The sequence below is a fragment of the Mustela nivalis genome, assembly GCF_964662115.1.
Source record: "Mustela nivalis genome assembly, chromosome: 10".
NCBI classification, from domain to species: Eukaryota; Metazoa; Chordata; class Mammalia; order Carnivora; family Mustelidae; genus Mustela; species Mustela nivalis.
In genome coordinates, this window is record NC_139029.1 from 20,627,029 (window position 1) to 20,648,594 (window position 21,566).

The 21,566-nt window shown below is 56.3% G+C and overlaps 1 protein-coding gene across 13 annotated transcripts in view; it reads left to right on the forward strand.

Moving 5' to 3' along the window:
* The window catches only part of PTPRU (protein tyrosine phosphatase receptor type U), a 121,638-nt gene that overhangs the window by 42,830 nt on the left and 57,242 nt on the right, over window positions 1-21,566 (forward strand). For 10 of the 13 annotated variants that reach the window (XM_082684731.1, XM_082684736.1, XM_082684739.1 and 7 more), the window contains 5 exons: window positions 16,629-16,760; window positions 19,558-19,829; window positions 20,363-20,444; window positions 20,549-20,664; window positions 21,055-21,229. In XM_082684731.1, coding sequence (XP_082540857.1) covers window positions 16,629-16,760; window positions 19,558-19,829; window positions 20,363-20,444; window positions 20,549-20,664; window positions 21,055-21,229 — 777 coding nt within the window. Of the gene's footprint in view, window positions 1-1,323; window positions 1,547-16,628; window positions 16,761-19,557; window positions 19,830-20,362; window positions 20,445-20,548; window positions 20,665-21,054; window positions 21,230-21,566 lie in introns of those variants that run through there. The other 3 variants (XM_082684733.1, XM_082684734.1, XM_082684743.1) reach the window with 2 other exon arrangements.

The following is a 21,566-nucleotide window of genomic DNA, read 5'->3' on the forward strand; positions in this document are numbered from 1 at the left end:
ATGGACTATGCCATCCAATAACAGCAGAATACACATTCCTCTCAAGCTCATGTAGGATATTCACCAAGATAGACCACATTCTGGCTCTAAAACACACCTTAACTTTAAAAGACCAGACTCGTACAATGTTTGCCCTCAGACCACAGTGGAATTAAACCAGAAATCAATAACAGAAAGGTAAGCTGGAACACTCTGAATGAGTTGGAGATTAAATAACACATGGATCAGGGGCACCTGGATGACTTTATTGAGTGTCCGATTCTTGGTTTTGGCTCAGGTCATGATTTTAGAGTTGTGAGGTCAAGCTCCTTATTAGGCTCTGCACTCAGTGTAGAGTCTGCTTGAGATTCTCTCCCTTCCTCTCCCTCTGCCCCTCCCTGCTGCAAGTGCACCCTCTCTCTCTCTCTCTCTCTCTTAAATAAATAAATAAATCCTTAAAAAAAACCCCAAATAGATCAAAGAAGAAATGCTAAGAAATAAAAAAAAAATTTAAACTCAATGAGAATGAAAACACAACTTATAAAAATTTCTGGGATCCATCAAAAGCAGTGCTTAGAGGGAAATTTATAGCACTGAATGAAAACATTAGAAAGGAAGAAAAATATAAAATCAATCAGCTAAGCTTCCACCTCAGGAAACTAGAAAAAGGAGAGCAAATTAAATACAAAGGAAGCAGAAGAAGAAAAAATTAGAGGAATCAATGGAATTGAAAACAGGAAATAGGAAGAGAAAAATAAGCTCCACCAAAAGCTGGTTCTTTGAAAAGATCAATCAATAAATAAGCCTCTCATCAGGCTAAGAAAAGAACAGAGGACATAATTTACTAATAGCAGGAATGAAAGAGGGGACATCACTACAGATCCCATGGATATTAAAAGGATAATAAAAGAATATTATGGACAACTTTAAAAGCCAGCGTTCCCAAAGACCCAACCATTTGGTTTCAGTAGGTGATGAGCACTCTGTCCTTGGAGGTATGCATGAATGTGCATTTGGAGGGGTCTCGATAAGAGGGAATGCAAGCATCAAAGGGGACAGAGAAGCAGAGTGTCTTTGGGTCTTCTGTCCCCGAGAGCGCAATGCCAGAGCTAAGTGTGGGCAGCGAGAATGCTGGCTTGAGAAAGTCGGTGCTGGGTGAGTGTGGAGGCGGTGGGCCTCAGGGCCCCGCCCGGACCGAGGTGGGGTTGGGGGGTTGGTTTGCGGGAATGGGGGAGGGGCGCGCCGGGGCAGTCGGATACCGGACCAGTTGCAGCGCGAGCGGCTGCCAGCAGGGGGCGCCGCGAGACCGCGGAACCCGGGGCCGGGCCTGACGTCAGCGCCCCGCTTGCTTGGGCTCCCGCTCTGGACTCGGCGCCAGTCCCGCTCCGCGCCGCGCCGCTTCGCTCCGGCTCCGGCTCGCCTCCGGCTGGGCTCGGCTGGGGCTCTGGCGGTGGCACCTCCTGCGCCCGGCCCCGGGGCAGGCGGCGGCGCACCATGGTCCGCGCCCAGGCTCTAGTCCTGGCGCTCACCTTCCAGCTCTGCGCTCCTGAGACCGAGACTCCGGCAGGTAAGCGCGCGTCGGTCCGACCGAGCTTGCCCCGCGGAGCCCCCGGGGCCCATGGCGTAGCACTCAAGAAAGTGTAAGTGTTAGGTGACCCGGCGTTCCGAGCCTGCTCCCTGTGTGTGTCTGAGTGTTGGATGTGCGACCGGGGGCTCAGGGTGTTGTGTGTCCGTGAATGTTGTGTGTCCGTGAGTTATGTGTGCATGGAAAGGTACTGTGTGTGTTGTGCGTCTACGAGTGTGTTGGGGTGAATGTTGTGTGCGTCGAGGCATTGGGTGTGCGCTGTCTTGTGCGCCTGCCAGTGAGTAGTGTTTGTGCGGCCAGTAGATTGTGTGTGTGCATCTGAGTTTGGTTCTGTGGCCGGAGTTGTGTCTGCGAATGTGTTGCATTTGTTTGCATTTTGTATGTCGTGGCAGGTAGTACTGCCTGTTATGTGTCCGCGAATGTGCTGTGTGTTTGTGTTATGCGTGTGACCGGGAGTGCTCTGTGGATTGTGCCCGCGTGTGGATCGGGGAACGCGTGTGTGGTGTGTGTGCTTGTGAGGTCCATGTACGTGTGTGAAGGCGTGGGAACGGGTCCGGAACGTGTGTGTCCGTGCACTGTGTGCGCGATGTGTACGTGTGGGAGTGTCTGGGGTTGGTGGTGTGCGCCGCCGGGGGTTGCGTGGGTCCGAGTGAATGCCAAGTGTGCCGGGAATGCGTGTGTAGGAGCGTGTCTGGAGCGGATGTGAGTGTGTGAGTGTGTCCGTGCGTGCTGGCTGCGTGTCCAGGAATGTTGCGAGTGTGGTGCGCGCCTGGGCGGTGGCTGAGTGTGTGCCTGGGGCCCGGGGCCGCCCGAGGGGGCGGTGTCTGGATGTGTGTGTGTGTGTGTGTGTGTGTGCCCCGCGTGTGTGCGTATGTGGCGCGCGGGCCCGGAACAAGTTGTCGCGGCGGCGCCCTCTCCCCTCCCGGGTCGGGCCGGGCCTGAGGCTCGGGAGGGAGGAAGGGGGCCCCGGAGCCGCCGACTCCGACATGTCGGGCTGTTTGTTGTTTCGCAAGTTCTGCGCGGCGCTGGCGGCCGGCAGCTCCGAGGCGGCGCTGGGGCCGCGGGGCGCCCGGGCTGTTGGCGGGTTGGGCCGGGCGCGGGAGGCGGGCACCGGGGGCCGGCGGGCGGGTGCTGCTGCGGGGCTCGGCCGTGGCTGCACCCGGCGGGCGGTGGATGGGGGTGGGGGGCGCGGCGGGCGCTGTGGCCGGGCGGGGCTGCGACGTCCGGGCGCGGGCAGGGCCTGGCCTTGGGGCGCAGGACGGCGCCCCCTCCCGTGGCGGGCAGGAGGCACCGCGGACACCGGGGTCTCCTGGGACACTCCCTTGGCCGACTCCGCAACTTTGTGCGGCCTCTCGGCCGGTCCGGACCGCGGTGTGTGTGAGTGTGTACGTGTGTCTCCGTGTTTCTGTACGCTGTGCGATCGCGCGGTGTGTGTGTGTGTGTGTGTGTGTGTGTGTGTTCGCGGATCTGAATGTGCGTATCCGGAGCTTGTGTCTGTGTGTCCGTGTGTGCCGTGAACCGTGTGTCGGCTGTGTTCGTGTGTCGGCTGTGTGCGTGTGTCTGACTCCCCCGCCCCCCCTTCCTTCCCTGGGGCCTGGGATCCTGGACTGTGGCCCCCTCCCGCGGAGTTGTACTCTACCGGTCCCCTGGGGCAGGGGTGACCCGGTCCCCTCCCGCGGCCTCATCCTCTCAATCTCCACCGTTTGGGTGTCTCCAGCTTGGTACCCAGGGCGCGGAGTAACGGGGAGACGCCCCAAGCAGAGATCAGAGCCAAAGCACGTGCTGGGCCACCTTGGCCCCGGAGAGACTCCCCCTGGCCGCTGGCCTCGGAGAACTGGCCTCCCCGGAGTCGAGTTCCCCGCCCCGCCGCCCCTTCGGGCCTCTCCGGCAGACCTCCTCTTGCTCCCGCAGCCGCTCCTGCTGTTGGCTGGGAGCTGGAGCCTGGCTTCCTCTCCCTCTCCAAACCCTCCCCAGCAACTTTGCTCCTCCCCCACCCTGAGATCAAACCGGAAGATTACTGTGCCCCCCCTCCACTCCTCCCCCCTTGCAAGAACCCTCCTGTGCTCCACCTCTTGCCAGCAGCGGGGAGACTGTTAAGAGCTGAGGTATTGGATGGGAGTGAGACCCTGAGCAAGTTACGTCCATTTCTGGGGTCTTGGTTTCCTCATATCTTATGAGTATCATAATAATGGTGCATAGTACTTGGTAGATTGTAAAGTAAGGCTCTATCTGTGAGTGCCAGGGAACAAAAGATGGTTTTGAGGACTGTTACAGAGCCCCAGAAACTGTGATTTGAAGCCAGCGGGGGCCTGGGTTCAAATTCTACCTCTGCCACTTGCTGTCCTTGTGACCTTGGGCAAATTTCTTTACTTTAAAGTTCCGGCATCCTTGTAGCTATTACCTTTGGGGCTTCGTTTATAAATAAACACTTTGTAGAAGGGGTACAATCTATCTTTGCCCCCAACCTGCGTAAGATCAGCCCAGCTCCCTGAATGCCTCCTGTATCCCCTGCCCCACCAAAGGTAGGTGTGGGATGTCTAGTAGGCATGCAAATCTGGCCATAATTTATTCCTCTGTGTTCTAGCTCATTTTGTCCTTTTGGTTCCTGGGGTTGTGGACAACAGGAATGAGGGAGAGGCTGCCTAGTGGTTTCAGGTTGGGCCATAAAGGCTTGTCTGAGCAGCTGGATGGAAGGTAACGGATGGAAGGTATTCTCCCTGGGGCTGGGGGGGGGGGCAGGATACGCAGCAGGAGTGGTGAGAGTGGCCAGGGTGGTGGGTGCTGAGCTCCTGCCCAGCTCAAGTCTCAGAGAAAATTCAAGGTGGACAACTGCTTGCTTTGAGGCATGCTGCTACACTTCCATGCCGTCATCTGCTAAGCTAGACTTGTGGGGTGGTTTTTTCCTGCAGGGCTGCGTTAGCTAGAGTTGCTAGGGGTGCCTTGTGCCCTTCCTTCCTCCCGCAGCTCCCTTCTGTCCTCCAAGCTGTGCTTTCCCCTAGAGCTTTCTAATTCCACCTCTTCTCCTGGTGAACTTCTGTTCTTCCTTCAGGTCTCAGCTCAGGCATCATCTCCTCCCTGAAGCCTTCCTTGGTTACTTACTCCCTGTTCTAGCTCAGGGAGAGTGGGGGTTGATGAGATTTTTTTCACAGCATTGCAATTATTGTAATTACAGTTTATTGGTCCTTTCTCCCTTACAGACCATGAACTCTGTGAGGACAGAGACTGGGTGTTTAGGTCACGTCTGAGTCCTTAATGTCTGGTTCAAGTTCTGGCCCACCAGCACTGAATACATGCGGCAAGAAAGAATGAATGAGGTCCAGTGGGTCAAGTTCTGAGCTGGAGAAGCCAGATGGGGGCGCACTGACTCCACTGAAAGTAGAGATTAAAGAATTCGGTTTTCCCTCCAGGAATCTGGAAAATTCTGCCGGGGGATGGTGTTGTGTGTGGAAAGGCCACGTACAGAGTCATCTGGGAGCTGTGAGTTGGGAAGGTTGAGTCCCTGGAAGAGACTGAAGAGATCGGTCTCCGGCCTGTCATTCCTCCCACTCTCCAGCTTCCAATTCGGCCTCCAACCCCGCCCCCCAGCAGCTGGCAGGCTGTCCTGCCCCCAGGCTCAGCCTTTGTGCTGGAGGCCTCGGCAGGTGGTGCGAGGCTTGGAATCCCAACTGTCCGTTGGAGCTGAGCGTCCTGGGAGGAGGGAGGGCAGGCCCTGCATCAGGAGGGGGAGACTCCCTCAGTTCTCTGTCCCAGATCCTGGAATAAGCAGGTGGGGTCGAAGCCTTTGTGCCAACAGCTTGTGAGCTCCAGGGAGGGGAGCAGGGCTGCTCCCTGTAGTGACCCCTGCAGGTGGGGTTATGGGAGTCTGGCTGAGGGGTGTGCAGGTGTGATCCAGGGCAGTCAGAATGAGATGGGGGCTGTGTATGTGTGTGATTGTATGATTGCAGCCTGGCACACAGGACATATGTATGGCTTGTCAAGGTGTCTGGCCATCTGGTTACCCTGTGGCAGGATCTGAGTTTGGAATAGGGAGGTGACCAGCTGTTTGGATCCCTGGAGAGCCTGCTGCTAGGGTGTCTTGGTATCTAAGTGTCAAATTCCTGGAGTTTGGGTGCAGACCTCTTTGGGTGGGTGGCATCTTAGTATCCAGATGGTCCCTAGACCAGGCTGTGGGAGGATGGCCCAGTGTCTCTGGATCTGGAGGTGGGTGTACCCAGGTGTCCGTCAGTCCTCAGGTTCATGGGCGCTCAAGTACGGGAGTGTCTCTGTGTTGTGTCCACATGTGGGGCTGTCTGAGTACTTGGATGTCTGGGTGTGGGGTTCCCAAGTGTCTGGATATTGGACTGTGGGGTATCTGTGTTCCCCAACAGGGAGCCCATGCATTAGAGTATCCAGGTGTGCGTGAGTCTGGGTGTGGGGTGCCCTGTAGTCGGAGTTTCTGTCTCCAGGAATGGGGTGTGCATGTGTTGGGTAGAGAGTGTCCTGGTGACTGTGTATAGCTTTGTAGCAGGGCCTCTGCCACTCAGCTTCTGACACCCTTTTCCTTGGGGGGTTGCCGCCCCAATCTCCCTTCAGACCCCAAGTATAAGAGCTTCTGTGAAGGCCCCCTAATGCTTCTGCTTCTCCGTAGTCAGTCTAGAGCTGATGCTCAGTAGAACTTCCTGCAAATAGAACTTCTCACAATGATGGAAATGTTTTCTACCTGCCCTTTCCAATATGGTGGCCACTTACTCACATGTGGTTATTAAATGTAAATTGGTTAGAATCCATGAAAATACAAACCACTGCCTCAGTCACACTTGCCACATCTCAAGTCCTTAAGAATCTCGTGTTGCTAGTGGCTATTGCATTGGTCGGTGCAGGAACAGACGTTTGTATCAGGGCAGAAAGTCCTATGGACGGGGCTGTCCTGGAGGTGTGAGGCCTGGACACTTCTGGGGGTGGAAGTGGTCTGATAGAACCACCACTCAGCAGCCATTGAAGAAGGTTTTGTTGAGTCCATGTTCCCTTCCTCCTAGCCCATCATTTCTTGCCTGGACTATTGCAGTAGTCCTCCTTGGTCCGCATTCTGTGGTCAACTCTCCAGCACTTCCAGGACTTTGTACATGGTTCGTGCCCTCTCAGTGTTTGCATTGATGTGAACCCTGGGGTACACAAGGAAGGCTTGGAGCAGGTGGAGGGTGGAGCTGGGCTTCAGAGGGCAGTCACAGATGGGGGCCAGTATGCTCCCTGGACTAGGTCCGGGCAGGATGGCCATTGCCTGAAGAATGGCTAGGGGAGGACTTCTGACACGGACAGTGTAGAAGACGCTGTTGCTGGCTGGCTCAGGAAGTCTTGGGGGCAGATTTCCAGGACGCAGATCCCAGGACTTAGTGGAGGATCAGAAGGATGTGGAAAGCAAGGACTCGGAAGGGTCCCTGAGGTTTTGGAATAGAGTGTAGAAGCTGGGTGGAAGGATTGGGATGGGGAAATTGGGAAGGGGTATGTTTGGGGATATTTGATGACTAAGATCACATTTGGGGGCAGAGTAACATCTGGGGCATGGGGGACAACTAGGGATGGAAGGTAATGAGCAATGAAGATATATCTGGAGGCTGGGGACAGCTGGGGCCGAGGGGACAGACAGGTGGTGTTGGGGGAACAGCCGAGGGTCGGGGGACAGATGGAGGATGGAGAGAACAGTGGGGCATGGGGCAGTTGGGGGATAAGGGGTGACAACTGGGGGCATCTGGGTGGCTCAGTTGGTTAAGCATCCGACTCTTGATTTTGGCTCAGGTCAGGATCTCAGGGTCATGAGATCAAGCCCTGCATGGGTCTCCGCACTGGGTATGGAGCCTGCTTAAGAGTCTCTCTCTCTTGGGGCGCCTGGGTGGCTCAGTGGGTTAAAGCCTCTGCCTTTGGCTCAGGTCATGATCTCAGGGTCCTGAGATCGAGCCCCACATCAGGCGCTCTGCTCAGCAGGGAGCTTGCTTTCCCCTCTCTCTGCCTGCCTCTCTGCCTACTTGTGATTTCTGTCAAATTAACAAATAAAATCTTAAAAAAAAAAAAGAAGAGTCTCTCTCTCTCACTCTCCCTCTGCTTCCCCTGCGCCTCCCCCCCACCCGCCCCGCCACAAGCATGCACATTCTTTCTCTCTCTTTGGAAAAAAAAAAAAAAAAGAGGTGACAACTGGGAGGTGTCAGAAAGTTATGAGGACCACAAGGAGAGATGGGTCTCAGCTGAAAGAGTGGGGGATACGCTGCTCAGAATGCGTATATATGTGTGTCTGCATGTGTGGACATGTACACCCTTGTGGTTGTGCGTGTGTGTAAACATGTGCTTTACCTCCAGTGTGGTTAAGGGCACGGGCTCTGGGTCCTAACGCGAGCCCCACCACTACTAGCTGTGTAACACCTGGGCAGGTTACTTGACCTTCCTGGGTCTTTAGTGTTCTCATCTGTGACATCGGGTAATTATTTAACACACTGCACGGAGTTGCCAGGAGGATGTATTTTATACACGTAGGTATGTAGTTAGAATGGGGCCTGCTACCTAGTCAGCACTGCGTTAAGTACCAACAGTTATTAAGCCTGTGAGTGTATGTGCGTGGGCATCCTGTGTGCTCAGAAAAGTTTGTTTTTGGCTTCTGATGAAGTCCAGGCCCTGGAGGAGGTCGAGGTGGGGAGGGCAGCAGCGACCAGCCAGGTTGGTTGCATCTGGCTCGCCTCTCACCTCCTCCCCGCTGTTCTTCACCCCACTTCCTGCTCACCCTGTACCAGGGCCTATAGTCCAAAAGGTCCCCCTCTCTGTCTTTGCCCTGTCCTGCCCTGCACCACCCTGCCCTGGGCTGGGGGCCAGGGGACGTGCTTTGATTGCCCAAAAGCTTTTCAGCAGAATCAGAATTCATTGTCTGCCTGCCAGCACTTTGGGGCCCTGCTCGGATAGAAATACCTGGACCATGTGCTCAGTTCTGGCCGCCTGTCCAGCAATGGCTTCATCCCGTGCCCTTGGAGAGTCACTGGGGTGGAAGATGTTGGGGTCAGGGGACGGGGTGGAAGGAAGTCCCCAGGGCAGACGAGGCCTCAGCAGCCAAGCCGTGGATTAGCCAGCTAGACTGGCATCGCTGGAGGCACAGGGTTTTCCAGGAGTCTGGGCGTCCCTTGCTGTCCAGTGTGTCACCGCCTGCGCGACCTCCCCGTGTGGCATTGGCTGTATGCCGTGTTTCTGCGTAACTGCACTGCATCACGGCGCTGGCCCACTGTGGGCAGATGCTCTCTGGGGTTCCTGGGCCCATGGTGTCCTGGCACTATGCCGCATCTCAGCCCTGCCCCGCGTGACTGTGCTGGGATCCTGTGTTGTATTGGCTATGTGGACACTCCCGTGGGTCCGTGCCCTCCACCTCCACCTCTGCCATGTCTTCCTGTCCCACACCGCCACCCTGCATGTGTGGACTCTCTAGGGATCTGGGGCTAGCTCCCAGCATTCGGCCACTGTGCAGTGCCAACAGATGGCAGGCTCCGGCCACACTGCCTCTCTGCGTCACGTGCCTCTCTGCACTGCACGATTGCAGTGGGGATCTGCACTGTGTTGGCTACGCGGCTTTTCCTGAGTCTCTGGGCACAGCTGCTTTGCGTCCCACCTTTGCACCCTACCAGCACCGCACGCCTTTGTTGCATGTGACACTTCAGTCCCACTGCTTTCCTGCACTCCGCTGGATAGGGGCCCTCCGGCCAAGCTCCTCACACGACCCTGCACCATGGCCACCACCACGCTGCCTCTTAGGGAGCCTCAGCCTCTCCTGGGATTCCCGCTGGGGAGTCTGCTTGTGCCCTTTCCCCCAGGTTCCTGTTGGCAGCCGCAGTTGAGCAACATCTTTGCCACGAGCACCCGCCCTGCTTGCCCCTCTGCCTGCATTGCACACTGCTCAGTCTGTGCTCATGCTGTGGCTCGGAGCCGCTTTCTTGGGCTCCAGGACTGGCAGGTTTTGCAGGTAGCACCTTTGCACGGTCTTTAGCATAACATCTGCTCATCTGTGCACGGCACGGGGTAACCACCCTGAGCCCTGAGTACTGCTGGTGCTCACGGCTGGGTTGTGTGCACAACACTGGATTTTAGGACTCCAGAGCCCTTGCCTCTAGTTCACCATTCCGCACGGCATTTCTGTGCCACTTTCTACACCTGCCCTTGAGTCTACACGTACTCCGTTCCCGGGAACTGTACTGAGTTTGTATTCTGGACGAGGCTGCCGCGCCCAATGGTTCCTTCCGCCCCACACCCCTGTGTCTCTGTACTGTTGTGCACGCCTGCACCAGACACCTGCCTGCAGTGAGAGGTCACGGAGCACCAGTGAGGTCCCTGGCCCTGTGTTAGTGTCTGGAGAGGGAGAAGAGCTGGTAGGGCTCGAACTTTGCGCCCTGGCATTCCTCCACGCAGCTATCACATGGCACCGAGTGCCAGCCCAGTGGGTCACTGGATGCACTGTCTTGGTGCGCTGTGCCTCTGTGCAGACCTGGGTTGGAGGTGGTCCCTCTGCACTGGTTCCACCATGCCGTACCGGGGGTCAGTACCGGGGTGCATGCACGCCATGTGCTCTGCTCTGCTGTGGTGTATGACCGTGTTCCACCTTTGTAATGGGCAGAGGTGCTGCCCTGTACCTCCGGCACACCACGCTGTGGCACCACACATCTCTCTGTCTCCATGGACCGCAATAAAGGGCAGATTTTCCCACCGCCTGGGTTTGTGCCTGGCCCTCTGCCTCTCTGGTCGGCTGCATTGTGTTTTGTGATGACGCAGAGTGTCTGCACTGCAGGGGTCTGTGACCTCTTTGCCCCACGTACCTCTGCATGGCACAGCTCCCTATTCAGCCCTTTGCTTCTGTGGGGTGTCAGGCCCCGCCCCGCCCCTTCCCCTTCTACCACCACCATGGCGGCCCTACCACGAACCTTGGGATTTATGGTGCATGGCGATCAGGGTGACGGGGAGTGTGTCTGGCCTAAGGTCCCCCCACTCTAGTTGGCTTCGTTCTATCCTCAGCTGAGGTGGAAGGATGTTGGCATCACCATGCCCTGTGTTGGCTCCTGGAAGGAGTCCTAGCTCAGATTTTTCTCTCTGTGGTCCTGCCTGGATGCGGCCATGCTGAATCCTGGGTGATTAGAAGGTGGTCACCTCTGCCCTTAATTAATTACTCATTGGTTATTCGGGGCCCAGGGAACCTGGGCTGATGTCTGAATGTATCGATCTGGGCAAGAAAAGCAGTGAAATGCACTGGGCCAGGTCTCTGGGTTCAAGTCATGGTGCCTGAGCCTGGGTGGGGTTGGTTGGCGTCAGACTAGTTGGGATCATGGGGTTGGTGAGTCTAGTCACTGCTGGCCATCTGCTATATACACAGGGCTTGGGGATGGGGTTTGGAGGCCAGTCTCTGACCTTAGGAAAGGAGAAGGTGGGGTTAGACGGACCTGACGCTGGAGCTGTAGTTGGGGTAGAGAACACAGGATAGGGCTGGGTTGGGCGAGAATGTCTGGTGGTGAGGCCAGTGTTGGTTCCAGGGTTGGGCTGAGTTACCTAGCATAGGGATGTAGCTTCAGATGATGAAATAAACCAGGGCTGTCACTGGCTTTGTGTTTGGTTTCCCTGGGCCAGGGTTGGGGCTGTGCCTCTGACTGGGTATGATCCCAGCCCCTAAACTTGCAGTCTGGCAGTAGAAGTTATGTTTCTCTTGGGGCCACCCTTGGGAACTGGATGGTCTACTGACAAACCAAAGAGAACAAAGATCTCATTGCAAACAATCTCTGTTTACCTAGGGTCCTTCAGAAAATACTGGCGGTGGCTGGCAGCCACAGTTGGCACAGAGCACGGTTCCTTGTCTGGTGGGGAGGAGTCTGGTGCTTACACAGGGGTGCACACACACACACACACACACAACTCCCATCTCCCCCACAGCTTATACTCTCCTCCCCTGTAGGCACATGCTTAGCACTGAGTGTGCCCAAATGCTCTGCATGGGGATCTACGCCTTGCACACCCCCAACGTCACAGCACAGTGCCTGGGAGACCCACACTCAGAGACCCATGGTTGCCCTCACAAAGCTCTGCCCCATAGTCTCTCTCTGCCCTCACATTCTTCTTCTTCTTCTTCTTTTTAAGATTTTATTTTACTTATTTATTTGACAGAGAGAGTGAGAGAGCACAAGCAGGGGGAGCAGAAGGCAAGTGAGAAGCAGACTCCAGCTGAGTAGGGAACCTGATGTCAGGACTTGATCCCAGGACCCCGGGATCATGACCTGAGCCGAAGACAGATGCTTAACCATCTGAGCCACCCAGGTGCCCCAGCCCTCACATTATTCTTGCTCGCATGCATACTTGCATGAACGGAACCAGAATTCTAGATGTGGAAGTAGTAGCCCTAGAGGTCGCCTGGGTCCCCATTGTCATTTTATAGGTGAGAAGGCAGCAATTCAGAGAGGGCAGGTCACCTGCTGCTGGTCACACAGGGAGTTAGAGTCTCAGCGGGGAATAGATCCAGGTCTCCTTCCTGCCAGCTGGGTGCTCAAATTCTATACCAGGCTGTCACTCTCACAGCCCTGCACACGCGCGCGCACACACACATGTTGACACATGGAAACACGTGCACGTGGAGCTGTGGAGACCCTCCTGCTGGGGAGGCCCCTTTCCCACACTCTGACTCTTCCCGCTGAGGTTGCTTTGCCCCTTCCATCGCCCCATCAGAGCCCAGCCGGATGTGGATAAGCCATCCTCCTGCCTTCCCAAATTGTGGCTGACGGTTGCCTCAGCAACCGCCTGCCAGATTGGGGAGATTAGCTGAGGAATGTAGCTGGGCCAGTTGGAGCTGAGGCTGGGGGAACCGGTGGGGGTCCCGACTTGATTCAGCCCACCCTCTGTGGGAGGCCGGGACAGAGATGGGGTACCCATGGCAGAGTCTGGTTTTCTCCCTGGCCCTAGCCTGGCTGAGACTGTGTCCCTGAGGCCTGGACTAGGCTGGGGGAAGGGAGCGTGGGGCTGCAGGCGTGCGTGCGTGCATGCGTGTGTGTGTGTGTGTGTGTGTGTGTTGCTTCCTCTGGGTGCGACTAGAGTGTGTGCCGTTGGCATCTTGGATGGGGACCTGAGGCTTCTTTCCTCAGCAGTCCCGGACATCTTACTGTGGACCGCATGGGGGCTCTTCCCACCAAGCTCCCTCCAGATCCTGTGCCCTCTGGAGAACACACCTGCCTTCTTCCTGGCATAGAGGTTGTCTCACTGTCTCACCCGAAGCCTGCTCAAATACCTGCTCAGCGTTCCCAATTCTAAATGAGGCCAAACTTCTCACCTGGACATAGAAGGCACTCCCTCCGTGGTCTGGCCTTGACCTTCCTTTCTCTAGCCTTCTCTCCCCTTGCTTGGATCAGGCTGAGCTCTTCCCTAGACTAACTGTGGACTTCCCTGGACTAACTGTGTTTATTCCTTGCCCTCCTTTGCTCTGCTCAGATACCCTTCGGCCCATCTCTTCTGGCCAGAATGATAACCATCCTTCCGGGCCCTACTCAGACGCACCCACCTCCAGAAAGTATTTCTCCTGAACCCTCCTTGTGGCCTTGGCCCTTCTCTGCTTTGTCTTATTCCAACACCCCCACTCAGACTGGGAGGTCCCTGAGGACAGGGCAGAATCTTAATCATCCTTGTGCCTCTAATAGTGTCAGCCTGGGACCTGCTTTGTACTTTCTAGTGGACGAATTTCCTGTGAATGGAACTGAATGAACACATGTGGCTAGCAGAACACCGGGGCCTTATTCTGTCTGGACCTAATCTCCTTGAATAAAGATAGGTGACTTAAATCCCAGCTTCTGGTACTTAGAGCGTGGCCTTGGGCAAGCCGGCTCATCTCTCCATGTCTCATTTTCCATCTGTAAAACAGCAATAATACTAGTACCGACCTTACGAATTACTATTGAGTTTCCTGGGCATAGGTGGCAGTGGCAGCCATCTCATGGTGGTGTTGATGCGTGTGCGTGTGCGTGTCTGGGGCCTGTGTCTGTGTTGACGGAGGCCAGAGGGGGTTCCTGCTACCATTCTTGCTTTGAATCCAAAGTCTGATCTCATTCCTCCCAGGTTGGTGGCCTCCAGCAGGAGTTGGGTCTCTAGCAGGAGCTGGGACTTAGTTTTGGGGCTGTGGATCGTGAGACATCCAGACTGGAGGGGATAGGGTTTTCCTTAGGACCTAGGAGGCCTGATGGTTCCCACCCCAGAGTGAGCTGCGGAGAATGTGGGGAGAGGGCTCTCACGATGAGCCTGAACCCAGAGGTATTATCCCCTAAGGGCTATAGTTGGAATTGGGCCTGGCCCAGTGGCACAAGGCTGAGGACAGACATGGACCAGGGAGGGGGAGTCATTCTGCTTAAGGGGACACTGTGGAGGGAGAAAGTCAGCCAGGGAGGTTAAGCTGGCTGATATCAGTTGTAAGAATCATTATTTGGCAGGGGTCAGGGAACACGCTGGCCAGGGTAAGCTGGCCTGGGACTGGTCAGGCAATCGGGTGGTCATTCTGGTCGAAGTCAGGTGGTCTGGATGTTGTTGGGACCGCATGGCCAGGGAGAGTCAGCTGGGGGCCACTCTGGCTGAGTCATCCTGTCTGGGGGCCGCTGACCTGTTGTTGTCTGGGAATCCTGATAGCTCATGTGTCCTGGCTGAGGTTGGACAGGGGGAAGCCAAAGAGCTGGCACTCCTGGGCTTGCCCCATGGCCATGGATGAGACATCCTTGGGCAGCTATCTTGTACTTGAACCTGCCTTTTTAAAGGAGTAAGGAAGGGCCTGAGGCCCACCCAGGCTCTAGATCCTGGGCTTCCCTTTCCAGCAATCCCTCTGCCTTAGGGAGGCCTTGGCCAAGAACCGCTGGAGCAGACTGCAGACTCAGCTCAGGCTGAAGGAAGTCAGCGGTCCGCTCCTTCGGGAAGCCCTCCCTGACCATCCCTGTGGGCCATGGCTTCCCTCTGTGCTGCGCTGTGGGTCATTTTCTGGAGGGAGAGTTGCCTTCCCGGCACAGGTTGGGTTAAAATTTCCCTCCCACAGGACACAGGGCATGCTGCTGATTTGGGCTTTTCGCACAAAGAGGCAAAGAGCACAGTCAAGGTCCTGCTCCAGCTCTGGAGAAAGGCTTCTGTTATTTCATCGCATCCACTCAGTGCTAGCCTCATGCCCACATCTCATTGTTTTACACTCTGAGGGGGTGCAGGAAGAGGAACGGGAGACCCCCCCCGACTGTGGCGAGCCCCTGCATGCCCGGCTCCGCTGAGTGTGTCCCTCTCTGCTACTTCAGGTGATCTGCGTGACAACCGAGAGAGGTCCCTGTAGCAGGTGCCACAGCAGAGCACCCCAAAGGGGAGTCCCTGATGCGGTGCAGGGGCCTGCCCGGCATGTGGCCCTCAGCCCCCAGTTTCTCTTTCTTCTTTATTTCTCTTCCATCGTCTTCTTCTTCTTTTTTTTTTTTTTTTAAAGATTTTATTTATTTATTTGACAGAGAGAAATCACAAGTAGACGGAGAGGCAGGCAGAGATAGAGAGAGAGGGAAGCAGGCTCCCCGCTGAGCAGAGAGCCCGATGTGGGACTCGATCCCAGGACCCCGAGATCATGACCTGAGCCGAAGGCAGCGTTTTAACCCACTGAGCCACCCAGGCGCCCCTCTTCCATCCTCTTCTTGAGCCCGGGAAGCAGCTAGGATGCGCTCCTTCTCCTAGTGAAGGAAACACAAGTTCCGCAATCTGATTGATGTGGGTTCGAGTCCTATTCTTTGGCTCCGGTGGGCTCCAGGGGCACCCGTGAAGGGCCATTTCCGGAGAACTTGCATGCGCTAGGCCTGGTGATAGGCACATCCCCGACAACCCCTTGTGCAAAGATGGAAACTGAGGCTTGGAACAGGAGGTGACTTGCCTACAGTCGCAAGGGTTGGCAAATTGCAGAGTCAGGATTCAATCCCAAGTCTGTCTGATGCCACCGCCCGCTCACGTACCTGCCCTGGGATACTGTGCACAGAGCCCTTCATCTTCTGGGGCCTCCGTCATGTCCACTGTCAGATGGGGTGGCTGGCAGGTACCTTGCATGGGGCCTGGCCTGACGTGTCCCTGCTTCCTCACCGCTTGGCCAGGCCTTTTCCCAGGTCCCTGAGGCCTTGGACTGCCCACAACGGGCCCTCTAGCACCGCGGTTTGGGGGGGGTGGGCATGGGAACCAGTTTGCAGTGTCTTCCCCCCCCAGTGGCGTTCTGACATTTACTAGGTGCCTGACTCAGGGCTCTGATGAGCTGAGAACCATGGACCTCATTACCAGGCAGAGGACTCACATCGGATCCTACCCCGCCTTCTTCCCTCCTTCCTCTTCTCCTTTCCACTATAAATACTCAATCCGAATCACGGGACGCTGCTTCTCTAGTCATACGTGCGGCCCTTTCCTGTCCCAGGCGGGTAGGCAGAGACCTGACTTGGGTGATTGGGTGACAAGTGACTCCCTGAAGCTCACCTGTGGGGCAGGAATCATAGGGGTCCCTGCCTCAGGACCTGAGGCCTGAATGAGATGCCATGCCGAGAGCTGGTAGCTAGCGCCGTGGAGGGCTTAGAATGATCGGTGGCCATTGTTACTGTGAGGGAGAGATGGTCAGGGCTGGCTTTTTGGGCTCACAGCCTGCCAGTCCTGAGCTGCGTGCCCTTAAGACCTTAGTTTCCTCGTCTGTAAAATGGAGATAATTCCACACCTGATCTCCTGAGTGGTGAAGCTCTAATGATGTAGTGATAACGTTAACTGGTTTTCCTGGGGGAGCGCCTTTCCTGGGGGAGGGAGCAAGGTGGGGTCCTGGCGAGTCCTGGCGGGGTGTGGGTGGTGTGGGGAGGTCTTGATATTGGTGGAGACAATAGGAAGAGGGAAAGGGTTGGAGGAGGGAAAGTTTTGTTGGAGGGAGGGAGCAGTGGAGAGAGACCCAGGAGAGGGAGGGATGGGGGGGTGGGCCTGGGTGGGAGGGTGCAGTGGGGGCCCCTAGAGGGGAGCCCCAGGAGACTTCCTGGCCAGGGGTTCTTCCCTAGCCAGGACTAACCAGGCCTTGCCTTCACAGCCGGCTGCACCTTCGAGGAAGTGAGTGACCCAGCAGTGCCCTGTGAGTACAGCCAGGCCCAGTACGATGACTTCCAGTGGGAGCAAGTGCACGTCCACCCTGGCACCCGGTCTCCAGCGGATCTGCCCCATGGTGAGCCTCCTCCCCACCACCATTTCTCTTTCCCTCCTTCCAGTTCTAGCTCCCTGCTGTGTGCCCTTGGACATGTTCCTTAACCTCTCCGGGTCTCATCTGCTTTTGCATCTGTAAGGACAAACATGATACTATGAATGTGGGGCTCTGTGGACACTGTCCAATTGTGTGTATCAGGTAGTTTTACCTGTAAAATGGGTGCGGGTTCAAGTAATCAAAGGCACTTATAGCTAGGATAGTTAAAACCCACTTCCCATTATTCCGGCTACAGGTTAGCTCGGGGTCCACCCTACTCTCTTCAGGTCTTTCTAAGCCCCCCCCCCCCCCCCCACCTTCAGGGAGGCTCTCTTCTCCCTGAGAGCCTCTGCATCCTTGACTTCCAGGATGTGAAGATGCTGATTGAGCTGTAACCCGGGGGGCTGGGTGTTGCAAAACCAACCTTCCTCTGCCCCCTTCTTCTTGGAAGTCCCAGATCCTTCCCAATTTCTACCTTGCTCTGCCCTGTTTCAGGATGAGGCACTTCTGGCATCGTGAGCACTGTGATGGGAGTCAGGAGCCTAATCATGTGGACTGTAGTCCTACTCTGATGATGGCCCCTAGTATACTGGTTCCAGAGTCACGAGGACTGGTCTTCAAATCCTGGCCTTATCAGCTGTGTGACTTTGGGCAAATCACTTAACCTCTCTGAGCTTCCATTATCTTAACCGTAAAGGGGAGAGCCCAGCAATCCATTTCATAGGGTTATTTGATAATGTCTACAAGGTGCCTAACACGGGAGTGGCATGTAGGCATTCAATTAATGTTTAGTTGCTATTATTGGAGGTATTTGAGGGGGTCCAGTTACCAACACCCCTTCACTGGGTGCAGAATCAATGGGGCATCCAAAAAAGGATAAGACAGATGGAGGCTAAATTATCAACTTTATTTGCTTAGGTTGGAAGACACAGCATAATATGAGAACAAATGGGCTTGCTGCGGGAACCCCAGAAGCAGAAATGTCAGGATGTCCTCACCTGTGCCCTGTCATAGTAGTGGGTCAGGCCCTTTGCTACTCAGCTCACAGCATGGTTGCAATTGCACTTGCTTTCAGGAGTTTGGGAAGAGTCAGCAAAAGTTCTCAGTGGTGAGGCCAAGACTTGAAGCCACCAGAGGGGCCCTGCACAGCCTGACACGGGCAGCCCTGAGGGTCATCACCTACTGCTCACCTTGCCTCCTGGAGGCCCCTGTCTCCCCCTCTTGCCTTTGTGCCCTCCCTGGGGCCCTTCTCTCTGCCTTTGCACAAACAGCCCTCAACTCCTTGTTTGACCTCTGTGCTAGCGGGTATCCAAGTCTGACCTGTGTGACTGATCTGTAAGGTGCCCACCATGGCAGAGACCTTGTGTGGGCTCTGCCTCTCTCTCTCTCACACCTGCAGAGCTAGGGGAGAGAGAAATTTAGTATTTAGTGTGGGCCTTGTGCTGGCTCGTGGGGCTGCAGTGGTTGGCCAGAGGGCCACGGTCTCTGTTCTCTTGGTACTTCTATTCTAGGGAAGGGAGTTGGGGACGGAGGGAGAAGGAAGAGCCACCTGAATGAAGGGAGGACATGGAAGAGTGAAATGAGGAAAAGAGAGGAGAGAGAGGGGCAGAGGAAGCCAGAGGAAGAGGCAAGAACAAAGTGTCAGACTGAAAGGCGGAGAGACACACACAGCTGCTCACAGAGAGAGGAGAGAGGAGGAGGGAGGAGTGGGACAGGCCCCACTGTTGGGGGCCAGGATGTACCGCTTTCTGGGTGGGGATGGGGACTTGGGGGTTCTGTTTACTACCCCACCAGGACTGATCCAGGGGCTACCTTCACAGGCCTCTGGCTCACAGAAATGAATGAGATCCCCTCCAGTGGAGTCCCTGGGGAGCCCTCCCAGAGCAGGGAGCCTCGTGGTTTGGGATCTGAATGAGCTTGTGTTGGCTGGTAGCCAAGCCTGGGAGGAGGCAGCGCTGGGTGGCTGTGGGCATCCTCTTGGCAGCTGCTGGGGCCTTCTCCCCACAAAAGGGAAGCCATAGTCCTCCAGCCAGGTCCTGAGGAGTCCAGCCCACTCTCCTTTTGCCAGGCCCCCTCCATTCCTCTGCCCATGCACAGCCCGGATCTGGATCTGGGGAAGGAGAGTTCTGCCTTTCTCCATGTTGCAAATCAAAAGAATTGTATCCCAGGCATTTAGACCCAGGGTGGGGGCTGGAAGGGAAGTTAGAGTCCTTTCATTCAGTCTCTGTTCTACACACTCATTCAGTTTGGGTTCAGACCTGTGCTGGGGACCCAGTGGAGACCTGGAGGCATCACAGGCTGCTGGGGAGACAGACCTACACTTTATTAATGATCCAAGGGCCAGGAGAGAAGCCTGTAGGGGGATAGGGAGGGAGGGCTTCAGAAAGGGGAGCTTTCGAGGGCCTGTCATGTGCCAGACTTTTGACTCCAAGATAAATGACCTAGTTAGTTTCTGCCTCCAAGGGCAGCTCAGCACATGGGGAAAGTCATGGGTCAGCATGAGCTTGGACTGTGATTGTAGGTGGTGAGGGGCCATAAAGGGTTTTGAGAGAGTCACTTTTGTGTGTTTTTTGCTTCTCCAATTCTCTCCTCCGGGGAACAGATGCAGGGAGGTGAAGAGACTCAATCTAGTGAGTCAGAGCTGGGACCAGAACTCAGAACCCTTGACTCCCAATGAGTCCAAATGTCTGGAGTCCTTTGTTTCTTCCCCCTTCCTCTACTCACCTGACCTTGGTCCTCCCCAAGCCTCCTTAGCTCCTGCCTCTTCCTCTTCTCTTTCTAGGCTCCTACTTGATGGTCAATGCTTCCCAGCATGCTGCAGGCCAGAGGGCCCATGTCATCTTCCAGAGCCTGAGCGAGAATGACACCCACTGCGTGCAGTTCAGCTACTTCCTGTACAGCCGGGATGGGCACAGCCCGGGCACCTTGGGCATCTATGTGCGTGTCAATGGGGGTCCCCTGGGCAGTGCTGTCTGGAACATGACAGGATCACATGGCCGTCAGTGGCACCAGGCAGAGCTGGCTGTCAGCACCTTCTGGCCCAATGAGTATCAGGTAGGCTGGGTTTGGTCTGTGGTCAGCCTGTGCTTAGGGGTGGGGGTAGAGTGGTGTCAGCCTGAGGTCAGAGTATGCTAGTGACCAAGGTTGAAATTAGTCTGTGTTCAGCATCAGGAGTCAATATGTGGTCAAGGTCAGGGGTCAGTCTGTGGTCAGCATTGGGTTATTCTTTGCTGCTGTGGTGCAGATTTAGCATCAGAGATCACTGTCAAAGGACATAGTCAGTGGCTGGAGTCAAGGGTGAGTTGGAACAGTGCTGACCTGGAAACCCTGCCTGGCTGGGAAAACTTTTCCTGCTTGAAGGTAACCGACCAGAACTGGGATGGAACCTCTGGCCTTGACCTTGTTAGCTCTGGCTGCTGACTCTCCCTTCCCACAGCTAGCAGACTTGGTAGGGAAGGTCATTGTGAGTTAAGCTGACCTCTGCTGGTTGAGGAGCCTGAACTGGAGCAGAGCTAAAGAGGTCCCTTGTGGGCACCTCCCCAGGTAGGGCTGGAGGGATATGACAGGGACCCTCCCGCCTCCCCCAGGTGCTGTTTGAGGCCCTCATCTCCCCAGACCGCAGGGGCTACATGGGCCTAGATGACGTCCTGCTTCTCAGCTACCCCTGCGGTGAGTCCCAGCCCATGGGGGGGTGCAGGGTGAGGGGTGTGGTGGCCATGGCTCCGCCTGTGGGGGGCACAGGTCCGGCTCACACCGAGGCTCTATTCCCGCAGCGAAGGCCCCGCACTTCTCCCGCCTGGGCGATGTGGAGGTCAACGCTGGCCAGAACGCCTCCTTCCAGTGCATGGCAGCAGGCCGGGCAGCAGAGGCGGAGCACTTTCTCCTGCAGGTGAGGGGCGCAGGGACCTTACTGGGGTGTGGGAGACTTCTTCTGGGACTTGGGTTCCTGGGGGGGGGGGGTGCTGAGTCGTTCCAGCATTTTCCAGCACCTCTACTCACGCCTCCTTGCCCTCACCTAAACTCTGCTCTGCCCTCTTGGGGGCTCTTATACCCCCAGGACAGAGAGTGGCTCCAGGATCCCCAGACCTCTCTCCATCAGAGGCAGAGACTGCATTCCCTTAATGGGCTTCTTATCCCGCACCTTCCAGGGGCAGAGCTAGTTCCAGGAACCCTGTGCGTCCCCTGAGTATTAGGGACTGCTCCCCTCGTCCGGGTTATAGAGAGATCACGACCCTCCCTCTCCGGCGCTCCTGACCCTGTCCACCTTACCCTTGTGCAGCGGCAGAGCGGGGTGCTGGTGCCCGCCGCCGGCGTGCGGCACATCAGCCACCGGCGTTTCCTGGCTACCTTCCTGTTGGCCTCCGTGAGCCGCTCGGAGCAGGACCTGTATCGTTGCGTGTCCCAGGCCCCGCGAGGTGCAGGCGTCTCCAACTTCGCGGAGCTCATCGTCAAGGGTCAGCCGGCTTACGCTCGCGTAGTGGGGGGTGGGTGCTGGGGATGCCACCTCCGAGGGGCGGGGTCGAGGGGGGGTGTGGCCCGCAGAAAGGTGTGACCGGCAGGGTGTGGCCGGGGGCGGGGCCTGCGGAAGTGACAGATTCTCCGCTGGAAGGAGGTCTGATGGGGGCGGGGGCGGGGTGTGACTGAGAGGCAGGCGAGCGGGGAGATCCTGTTAAGCTGTGAGCCCCGCTAGGCGGGGTCTGGCTGAGGGGATCTGGGGTTGACCCGACCCGCCTGCGGTCAGCCCTTGAACGCTAGAACTTGGGGATTCAGAGGGGAATGAGGGACAGGGCT